At 32.8% G+C, this 12,251-nt stretch overlaps 1 protein-coding gene across 1 annotated transcript; it reads left to right on the plus strand.

Annotated features, from left to right (window-relative positions):
* The first annotated feature begins 4,165 nt into the window (after positions 1-4,165).
* Positions 4,166-8,010, plus strand: LOC148626224 (uncharacterized). Its single transcript, XM_088571215.1, has 3 exons — positions 4,166-4,234; positions 4,798-5,998; positions 6,509-8,010. The coding sequence occupies exons 2-3, from the start codon at positions 4,799-4,801 to the stop codon at positions 7,916-7,918; spliced, it is 2,610 nt and encodes an 869-aa protein (XP_088427341.1). The 5' UTR covers positions 4,166-4,234; position 4,798; the 3' UTR covers positions 7,919-8,010.
* Positions 8,011-12,251: the final 4,241 nt, after the last annotated feature.

A 12,251-nucleotide genomic window follows, 5' to 3' on the forward strand; every position in this document is an offset into this window, starting at 1 on the left:
ATTTGCCTTTGTTTCTTTGTATGTATAATTTTAGTTACTTTATGTTCTTTGTTGTGAAGTCTGTTTTCCATGTCTGGTCTTTGTCCCTGGATAACATTCTTTTAATTACCGCTATAACCTTGGTTCCCTTGATTACTCTTGAATATAGTCCGTTGATTATGTACGGCACGGACATCCCAAATCTGTCAGAAAGGTCATGGTAACAAGAGTACAATATTTAAAATAACAAGTTACAATAAATTTGCATTAAATCAACATACTCTGTACATTATGTGTTCATCATTTATTAGCTCTAGGAAATTAGTGTAATGGTCGCAATATCTAAAAAAAAGTCGTAAAAATAAAACAAAAATTGTCTAATAGAAAGGTAAATGACAATTCGGAAATAAAAGTTTTCGCTTTTTATAGAGTTTACTTGAAAGCTAGATTATCAACTTTTATCAAGATTAACCATTGAATTTTCAATGTAAAAATGAAAATGTGTAGTTCTGTTTGGGGTGTATCACACACTATACATTTAGCATGATTCTTAGCTGGAGTGCGTCCAATATCCTACTGTGTATTTGTTTCTAATACCCTGATGAGAGGTTACTCCTTGAAACACGTGTACAAGTTTCTAGTATTTGCACTAATTTGTGTGGTATTTTTTGTTCAGACAATTTACATGTTGAATTATATCTTCCTAACTAGGACGCTTCTGTAAAGATTTTGACACGATTATACAATAAACTATCATTTCTGTGCTACAATCAACTGCGCCTGACAATACCATATTCCTTTACCAATCGACTATGCAAACAAGGCACTCCTTCGCTTTCATATAACAAAAAAAATGTTAATAAAAGAAGCATTCGCACATATTTACTGTATACAATGCTATACTGGTTGCTTGCGCCATTAACTTTTATAAGTGAAATAAAAAATATCAACACTTAAAAGTTCGAATATCATTGGGCTATAAATAAAGGTTTGCTAATCGTATAGATTTGATCCTAGATATGAAATCCCCTAAGTGAAACATTTCTTAAATAAACTCTAAACAGGAATATTTGAAGTAGTTGAGTTGAAATTGAAAAATACCTTGAGATTTGTAGAATTTGTAAGTCTGACACTCGCTTTGTAGTAAAGAGACAAATACACGAAGGGTATGAAGAAATTATGTCATCCTTTGATATTTTGAAAAGACCTTCGAACTTGTAGACGTTATTTTTCGCAAAATGATAATAATAAAGTGCAACCCTGATGTTTTAAGTTTTGTCAACATGTGAATTACACTTTGATCTGATATTTGAAATTGTATAAATGGTTTTCTTTACATAAATAGGTTGAGCACTGTATAAATTGTTGCCTTCTGAGAAATGTAATTGGAAATATTCGTCGATTACATATTTAAGAATAATCAGTTGTAATGGATAATATATATAATAAGCTAATGTTATCGATAATTAATCAATTACATGAAAACAACACATCTAATCAATTAATAATGATGAAAAAGTTTATACCAAGTCAGGACATTTGCTGGTGTTTCAAACTTTACGGTTATTGCCCTGTTATTGGACTTTCCTTGTTTACATTTTCTTCTCACTATTGCCGATAGTTTATCAGTTCGGTATGTTTTAATTACCAAAACATTATCGAGTGAAACAAAACATAAATGTGATCTTTAACTCATCAAGATACACAAAAGTATACAAATGTCATCGAAAATGTTTAAGGCAATATGCGTGACTAACCACCAAACAGACAGAATGTTGGATAGACTGCAAAGTAAGTCCCTTCTGTGATGTCGTTATTAAATTGTTTAACTTAAATATGTATATTTCCCAAACACCTTTCTATTCAAAAAGTTAACGATATAAATAAATGCAAAATGTACTTAACCCAGCGATTAGAAATAAATGGCAAGTTAGGGGCGACCATTTGATATTGAGGAGAGGACTTGGAAAATTTCTTCGGATCAAAATATTTTATTTCAAAATTGGTCGGAATAAAACGTTTATTTCAAAATGTTTTGAAGCCCCTCCCCTTAAATCGCATAGTCGTCCCCTTTAAATGTAAACTGCATTTCATTATGCAGGAGTGGTACCATACCAAACCCAAATGCAGATCACATGAAGCAGTAAAATCGAGTATCCTTCGTCCATTTGATTTTTATTAATATTTATTCTATAGTTATAAGCAATTTTTTACAATCTGCAATATAAAGCATTTATCAACAAAGTTTAAGCAAGAGTATGGATTACCTCAGTATTGGTATTCATGTTGTTATTTTAAGTATTCAAAGTATACCTTTGTAAACATTTTTTCATTAAGTTAGTGATCAGTTAGAACCAAATATTTTTTTAAGATTTCTTCAGAATACCAACCAATCCATAGTGCATTTCAACTAAATTTGACATATCAATATCTTAAAAAGGCAAACATTACAAACACTTAGATGGTTATTTCTGGATATTAAAAGGTATAAATACTTGGATAATGCAATAATTTTATTTCGTTTGGTTGTCACATGCATCTTATATACATTTTGCCTGATTCGTAGACAGAGAAGTGCTTAAGGTATTTGATACATTTGTACACACTGACATGTTAATATCAGTTTTTCATAAAAAGTTAAAATTTACCTTTATATCTTTATCATCCCTTCACCTATTACGATGTGTGTAAAAGACGATGATGTCACTCCTATATCTTTTTAACAAAAACAAAAAACTAAGAATTATTTTTTCTGCTCTAAGCCGAATGTTTAAAAATGTACGTGACTTTTTACCCATCGAGTCGTGAATAAATCTCTGCAAGAGTTTTCGCCAATTTACATTTTCTAAGTTTTCTACAGATTTCATGGGAGAAACCGAATCTCCTTCAGCTTACTCTTGGTTTAAATTATTTCTGCACTCCTTTAACTGATTTGTACCACTCGTTACTGAGAATCGATATTTAACACATTACATTAGCTACACCTACACCTTCAGACGAAATTTTCGAAAACGTCACTTTTCCAGAAAAAAAAATCCTAATTGCTAGCCCAAAAGATGCTGATGAATGGTTATTCTTCAAAACACGTGTCACATTTCCAGAAATAAAATCTTTCTATGTGCTAGCTTCTGAAGATGCTGATGAACGGTTACTCATTTAAAAATGTGTTACAGCATACATACATTTGCAATATTAATATGTTTTTTTTTCAAAATTCCTAATCCTCAATTTTGGATTTAACTATATTCTATAAAACTGAAAGTTTATTCTATATAATGATTGTAATTTCTGAGCTTAAATTGTCTTTGATAATTGTTTTTTTTTTTATTATTTGCTCTCGTGTATTTGAAGTTATGTGCTACAGAATATACTGTAATGGTTGGCGCGATCAATCACGTTTTGAGAATGAATATTATTACATCAACAATGCATTTTTTTCTTAAAATATAAATATTTATTTCTGTAAAGAAATTCCGCTTTGCAAAGCACTTCTTAATCCACGTACATTCACCGTACGCTTTCTTTTTTTATTAACTTAATTATTTGGTTTTCATTAAATTATGAAATTCTAACAACAATCGTCCTGATTTATTCATTATGAACAGAAACTTATGCTTCCATCAAAATGAATTCTCTAATGTGAGTTGTTGCCTATTTTTACATGTAATAAAGTGGCAATATGAATCGAAAAATCTACAAAAATACAAACAAATGAATCGGGTTTCAGCAAAGTGAAAGTCAATTAAACGAAATTATATAACTAATGATAATGTAATCGTAGATGATATGTATAATAATTTTTTTTATACAGAAACGGCTGCTTTCCGAATATTTGAGAAAGAAAATGAAAGAATAGCTTGAGCGTCACGTACGCCTTTAACTGTCTGGTTTTCCAGAATAAATTAATGGCAATCCGGTCAAGCGTTTTGCTCACATTATGAGTGCATTTTGTTTTGTCAAAATTTATATCTCTTGTATGATTTCATATTCTGTGTGGCTCCGTGTGTTTGATGTCGTCAAGAATGCATGTCGAGAAGTTCGATTTGACAATGATCTGTCTACAAAAGAAATGTTTAATTAAGTCTAACTAATTATCAGTGTGCTGTACGATGTTTTCCCATCAATAGTGTCATAAGGACTTTTTGGCTATTCAACAATTTATCTTATATCAAATTATGTCGCGCTATTTGTACGTCCTTGTCAAAATAAATTGGGGATCATAAACAGAGTAAACATATAATGACATCTAATTAAGGTAAGTGGATTACTTAGATAAAAATTGGAAATCAAATATTTTACGTCTATATTTTAAGACAAAAGTTGATAAATATGATATTACCAAATCACACCTTTTGCAAGTAAAAAAACAACAAATAAATACATCATGTATATTTTGTTTAATTTGTATTAATAAGCACTAAGAGATAGCTCTAAGCGACAGTGATGCCCGCTAAAGAAACAATGGATAAGCACTATAAATTGTAATTCCTTGAAAACAAAATCTAACAATACTTTTTATCTTCTCTACCGTAAGAGTGACACATACAGAAATGAAGGGCGGGACTTGTGATTCAAATTGAAAGGATGTCCAATCTACATAATTCACATATTCAAATATCGCATTCAGTTAAGGCCAATCATTGTTGCTTATCAAACACTATTTAAACAGAGAGAGGAAATTTCTTTTAGCGTTTTAGCTCTGTTGAAAACTAAAGTATTAACAATTTTGGAATTCAGTTATACGCTGGTGCCTTTTTTTGCATATCGTCATTTCCGTTCTTTCTACCATATTTTGCTCAGTCATCTTTTTTATTTCAGCATGACATGGAAAATCTTGGTCTCGTGCGTTTGGTTTTCTTTTTTGGTTTTCATACTTGTATTTCGAGTGCAATCAAGCGATGGAATGACAAAAAACAAGCAACAAAACGCAATAATTCGAATAACTAAACCGTACAAACAGCAAACAAACAAGGAACAATTTACAGATGATAGAACGTATGTCAACATTTCCGATTTAATAGTTACTGCAAATGCGACAGCGAGGTTAGAGTTAATCACCAAGCCGACAAACAACTTGACAAAAACCTTCGTTAGAGCAGAATTTGATCATCATATTTTCGCAATAGAAACATCCACCACTGAGGTAAAATCAGCACACGTGTTTGAAAGTATTGCAGATTCAGAATCCAGCACCAGTTCAAATTTCTATGATTCTGACATTCCAGACGAATATAAAAGCAACTATTGCAGTTTGTACGGACGGTGTGATTCCGCGTATGTTCCCCACTGGTACTGTCAGTGTGATGAAAAATGTGAACAATTTGAAGATTGTTGCCAAGGCCACAATTCCACAGGAAAAAACTTTGATACTAAGTATACATGTGTTAGCATCAATAGCGAAAACAGAAATATTTGGGGAATACATTCTATATCAAATTGTCCAGCTTCATACAAAAATGAAACCATAATTGAAAAATGCACTAATGGTACAATGAAGGAAACTGGTACTCCCGTAGTAGAAGTGAATGCTCCAGCTGGAGTTTACAGGAATATATATTGTGCCATCTGCAATGGTAAATACGGTATTCCTATGGCCATGGCCTTTATTGCGAGGACAAAGGTGTTACCAGAAACACTTCAGCACCTTACATATTTGACCGGAAACGATCTAATAGATTACCTACGAGATAAGTTTGCGTATCGTATTTTAATCCCATCAGACGCCAATGTAAGGTATTGTATCACAGGCCTCATAGAAAACCAACACAAACAATGTAAACGGTACGTGAACCCGGTACTTGATAGCAAAAATAGGTTTTACAGGAACTGGTTCTGTTATGAAGACTCAACAGGCAAACAAGACGATGAGCTTTGTCTTGCTGTTCTCATGGGACATTTTGAACAAGAAATCTTAGAAAACCCAACAATCGATTTATCTAAATTGACAATACTCTTTACTTTCAAATCAAATGAAGAATCAAAAGATTCTGATCAACAATGCCGGGAATGGAACTCAGGTGTATGTATTCTTCTACCCGTAAAAGGAGCTATAACGTGCAAAAATTATTGCTTGCATTTCTTTATAACTAAAATTACAGTGAAAATCATTACGATTATCACATTACAAAATCGGTTTTACGCGTGAGGTTTCATGATTCAGTAATGCACAACTACGAAATATGTATTTAGGTCACGCCCACAATTAAGTGAACTACTTTTATTGATCACTGTATATTGCCTATTTTCTATGTATTTCTAAAACAATATATAAATAAAATAAGATAACCATACGAAATTTAGTTAAAAGAATTGACATGCGAGTATGAAATTATTCACCAGATTCTAACTTTCATTTTTTTCCGATATCTTAGAAATTTCAATAATCTGCTGCACTAAAATTCAATGGCAGTTTTCGCAATTTTAAAACAATATTTTGTATGACCTCCATGCTTAATTAAACATTAAATATGTTTATATGCAATAATTAGTATTGTCTTTTTGTTATTACCAGTATTTTTTTTTATTTCAGATTGATAAAATGTGTAGCCATTTGCCAGTGTATTTCAAAGCCGTTTTTGATTTGAATTACAAAATTGAGTTTCCAGATAATTCGACAGACATGGAAATCCTTCAGGTTGGACTTCTTTCACTTTGGGTTAAGAATGTCGAAAACTTTGCAGAAACAAATGAAGTCGAAATAAATGTTGATAAAATGTCTTTGATTATAGAAGTCCACGGTAGATCAACAATACTGAAGAGAACATTTGGCCATGAAATTCGTAACATTAAACAATCTATTAACGAGCAAAAGATTTCTGTCATTGAAAAACATAATCCTAGCCGAATATTTCAAACAACTAATAAACAATTCAATTCACAATTATCAAATGTAACAACAATATTTCATACCCACGACTTTAGTGTAGACAGTATGCAAAAATTTCTCCCATCTAACGATATAATCACGCATGAAATATACATCTACAATATCTGTAGCGATCTTGAAATTATTGTAAGCCGCGAAGATACGGATTTACTAAATGTTACATATCTAAACTGTAAACCAAATTCCCTGAAGCAGACCAAGGTATCAGTTCTTTCCATTTTATCATATATATTTTCAAGCATTTCGATTCTATCCCTTCTCGTACTGATAACAATTAACAGGAGACATCATTTCCATGTTGAGATCCCATTTTCCAATCTGGAAAATATCGCTGTGTCAATGATACTCGCAAACATTCTTTTTATGGTTGGAACTGTTGCAAAAAAGGCCTATGATTATAATTGGATATGCTATGGAATGAGCATTGCTCTACATTACTCATGGTTAACAGTATTTTCATTTACGACTCTGGCAGTGTTTCAAATAGTCAGAATTCTCCTAAAATTAAAGGCAAGGAGTGCTGGGTCTCATCAGCACAATGCCAGAAAAAGACGATTACTGACATGTACAGGACTTGTCGTTCCACTTCTATTTGTGGCACCCGCACTCTATATAGATAAAAATGGACCCAGCCGATTTTCTCCTGGATATGGTAAATCTGTCTGTTTTCCAACTCAGTTTCCAGGAAATCTTATATTCTTTACTGGTCCGGTCATGATGTCGATTGCTATGAATACCGTATGTCTCGTACAAATTATCGTCAAAATCCATAGTGTTGAAATGTCAAAATGGAATATGCATCGGTCGACTACATTCTCAGAAGCTAAGATCTTTCTCCGAATTCTTGTTTTGTCTGGCTGTTTTTGGTTGACGGGAATACTTGCTTCTTACTTTGAGTCCGAATGGCTTGAGTATGTCTTCACAATACTGTGTGGATCACAGGGCCTGCTTGTAGCGATTGCCAACCTGACGACTAGTCGTGTCCAGTGTTGCAAGTGCAGTCTCAACACCAGTTCTCATGATGTTTCAACCATGTCAGGTATGAGACTCTAATATTATATGCATATCATATTGATATCAAGTAATACAAATAACTTGCAGTTTTTTTTCATACCTATATGATATATTTACATTTCCAATCTTATGTGCTGTATATTTAATTAGAAATAAAAGTTCATATTGCATTTACATTTTTATTACTGCATATGCCTAAGTTATAATGATAACATTCAGTTTATGACGAAGAACGTAGCAAAAGGTTTTTTTCCGATTTGTTTTTCATTTTTGGCGTCATTTGATTGATTGCTAAAGGTAGTGCCCGAAAAAGTAATTGATCATCATTTCCTGTAATTTTATTTCAATTTGTTGAGATGTAACCACTGGGGAGCTACACACAACAGAGAACACAAAGCAATTACAATCATACACACAAAGCAACAAATGCAAATGAGCAACTTGGACTCCACTAAAAGCTATATGCAGTATTTTTGAAAAAGCGACTTCACTTTAAATCATTTTATGAAATATATTGTACCTTCAGACTTGACTTTCTTGAAATTCATAAAGATGTAAATACATGACCTCGTCTAATGTTTTATATGTAATATAGCTAGCTTTTCTATGACACGAAAACGAGGTTTTGGTGGTTTGAAAACAATACAGGAGGAGTACCTCTCCCTAGTACAATGCTCGAAATTAGATTGAGAGCGACTTAACGTTGAATCTTACAACGGGAAACGTGAAAAAATAATTATAAAACCTTGTTGCATGGACTGTCTGTGCCATATCGGGGCTACCGCAATGACGATTGTGTACTTATAGACTCTCAAAATAATTCGGCCGAACGGCCTGTTTTACACACGTTTTTAAAATGAGAAAAGGAAAGTGATTTTAACAATACTTAAGCGCTCACTGGTTACGCAATATCAATTAAGTATAATGAATAAAAAGTACAGTATCTGTCTTATTCCATTACCGACCTATGAACTACATGCTTGAACTATTTGTTTCTGTAGAAAAAAATGGTTGATGTACTGCATAAAATAAGTTTTTTCCCTTCCCAAACACATAAGATTGTGCTATGTTTTGTAAGCTTTGTCTTAACAGTTGATGTATACGGCTAATAAATGTTTGTTTATTTGTAAAATTTACTACATTGTGTTCTCTTTTTATATATGGTTTTCTTCTTCTTATATTCTTCTTGTGTTTTGTATTCATTGCATTTTTTTTTTCATTTAGTTATATTCACCTACTGTTGTCAAGTCAGACGAACATTTTAGATATACAATTGGTAACTAGGTCTATATGAATGTATCCAATGTTGCCCTATGGGGCACCTGTTTTGATATATGTTTTCTGGAATAATGTGTCTGTTTTTATCATGTGTTTATTAGCAATACATGCATATCCAATAATAGGTTGTTTCTGAAAATTAATGATTTGTCTTTATGATTCATGCCTCAATCTGCACTTCTCGTATAGTCTTTTTCGGCACCGGGCGCATTCGGTTCGTGCGTGACGCCGATGTCCACGTTTTCTATCTGAACACATTATACAGTCCTTATGTTTTGACATTGGCAGTCACTGATACCTCATTGCAACTCCTTTCTTCTTTTTCTGGTGACCTAAAACTATATTTTCAATTACTGATTGTATGAAGTCCAATCGAGAAAACTGAGGAATGTGGATTGTTTTTAAATATATGTGTTAAGAAGGATTCGATGATATACACCAATAATGATTATATCAACCCTTTTAACTGTTCCTATGTTCATTGTACATAATAATCATCTGATCAGATATATAAATCCACTTCTCCCATAAACGTGTTATATTCCGTGACAATTTTTGGTTTATCATTAGACAGACATACGTCATGATTTTAAGAAACCAATACAATCGGTTCCGTCCCTCTTTTCCCTTGTACGCACACACAAGAGTTGTACCTTGTCTAATAAATACTTTCTCACTTTGCTTTTTTAATGAAGATTGGCATTGGTCGCAATTTTCTTACAGAAACTGTGAAAAATGTTCCTCGATTTTTTCACGTCCTTACAAGATTCAACGAAGAAAAAAAGGCTGTCTGCAGCGACGACATGATAACCTTCTTGAGAAATGATGACGATCTTATGCAATTCTCTTTGGGCCGTATTTTATTGTTTGACTTCATACATGTATTCCATGTATACTCAAACACTACAACAACTGATACACATGTATTTAGTTTTTTTATATTGTATGCTTGAATAAGTTTCCATTTTTTTTTCTTTTGAGGTATTATGATTTATTGTCTGGTATTCACCTCCATTCGGACGCAAAATGCAATAAAATTGTAATGTTACACCTACTTTTTAAAGTCATGATTTTCGACTATGGTATTGAAATAACAAAACTTCACCATTGAAATAACCTCTCTTTCGAATTCTGCAGATATACAGAGAGAGAGAGAGAGAGAGGGGGGGGGAGATGGGGTGTTAGTACATTTCATCCGTACTTAAAAAAAGTTGCTTCTGTGATTATTATTTAAACGTGATTCGATTACTAAAGTACATGATTTTCATGAACAAATGATAGCCAAGGACGTTAAAAATTCCCATAGTCGGTCATGATTGTCACATGAGTACAAAGTATTTAGTCTATATTCTTAACACGAAAACACCAAGTACACCAAGTATAGGAACGGTCAGGTGTTCGTCTGAGTCACTCATATCGTGCGTTTGATTGGTTAACATTGCGTTACGAAAGAATTTTAGGGATTTTTGTGGTTTATATTCACAAAGACAGTAAAATCATGTCCTCAAAGCCACGTTGCCTTAGCTGTAACATGAACGAAATGAAGGATGCAACGAATCTTTTTCATCTTTATTGTTTTAGTGTTATTCAAATATGCAACAATGTATCATTATAATTGAAACGTTAAAAATGGTACAGACTAGTGAAAAAAGCACTTCAACTTTTTTGTTTTTGTCTGGCTTAGTTTTGTTTTTTGTCGTATTTTTTAATGTGAATCAGAAATTGATCAATAGTGGTTACATTTATTTTATTTTTGTTTTTTTTCTAGGGGAGGTAAGGTCAATTTGGAATCCCACATATTGTTCTCGTTGCAATTTTTGGCATTGATTTATTTTTTGTTTGTATTGAATAAGTTATAATGAAGCAATAATTATTGGTCCTTTTAATTTAAAACGTGATTTCTATCATTGCCGTTTACTTTCAAATCTGTTCCTACCTATAGTCCATGTGGTGGGATGGTCACCAAATAACCCCCAATAAAATTGGGTGATTTACATCCCATTCACGAATCCATTGATCGTAAAAGAATATTATCGGATTTGTTTACTTACAACATTTATATCTGAACCTCACCGAGTTAAAAAAAAAACAGCTCTTTGCAGCTCAGTTGTTCGAACTTTAATGCCATGCTGTGGCTGTCATCATTCCTGAAAGCTTGCAAATGGTACCAAGTAGTTCTTAATTACTGAATGATTAAAAGCGTTCGTCCATTACCTTTCGAGCTACATCTAAAGGGTAATATCAGCGGGCGGGGGGGATGCTGGTTTCTTTTTTTTTCTTTTAAGAAATAATTCAATGTTTAAAAATTTGAAGAACATTGTTTTTTACTCATTCAAAGAAGTAATTCTTTATTTCCTCATTACGTAACCAGGCAAATAAAAATATTGATTTCGGCTGCTTCTGTAATATAATAAACCTGTCGCGCTTGCTCGAAAACAAGTTTCTTATTCGATATCAATCGCCCTACCGTCCGGATAAAAATGTTACGTGCATAAAGATGTCACATTAACACCCTTTACAGCTTTAAACCAATAAAACGTATGGGACTGACCTTGATCAGGGTTTAAAAGGATAATTATATGAACATTCATGTTGCTTTATGTACTTATACATTTCTGTACTGATCATGATAATAAATTCGATTCGTAAATATGCAACTAAAACGAGACTAGACTCCCACATGTGTACGAATAAAGATTTCAACGCAATATTCAGCTAATTCTGAATCCATATTTGTTGACTCTTAAACTTTTTCGACAGAGAAGCTCTGACGTAGCGTCAATTTCACGATATATTTCAGCTGTCAACTAGCTCTTTTTGTAATAAACTGTACTATAATTTATTTTCATCCATTTTCAACATGAGATTGAAAGTTTATTAAATCTATTTTTTGTCTAAAATTTATATATGTCATTCTGATATATGTGCATCATGACTTCACCTTTTTCTCGCCCCGTGCAGGTCCGGTGTTAAAAGAATAAGCCTGCAGCAGCGCTAAGCTTGTCGTATAAGGCGACTAAATAGTGCTCAGAAACGTAGCCGGTGCTGGGGTTGTCAGGCTATAATACGGAAAACCTGACCGCAAACCATAGGG

Source organism: Perna viridis, chromosome 2 (genome assembly GCF_037379345.1).
Source record: "Perna viridis isolate PV_CMFRI_1.1 ecotype Kerala chromosome 2, ASM3737934v1, whole genome shotgun sequence".
Lineage (NCBI taxonomy): Eukaryota > Metazoa > Mollusca > Bivalvia > Mytilida > Mytilidae > Perna > Perna viridis.

What these genes read in the sequence shown, in the direction of transcription:
- LOC148626224 (XM_088571215.1), top strand. Translation starts at nt 4,799, where the DNA reads ATGACATGGAAAATCTTGGTCTCGTGCGTTTGGTTTTCTTTTTTGGTT. An exon ending in GCCGGGAATGGAACTCAGGT is followed by an intron (nt 5,999 to 6,508) that starts GTATGTATTCTT and finishes TTTTTATTTCAG; the next exon opens with ATTGATAAAATGTGTAGCCA.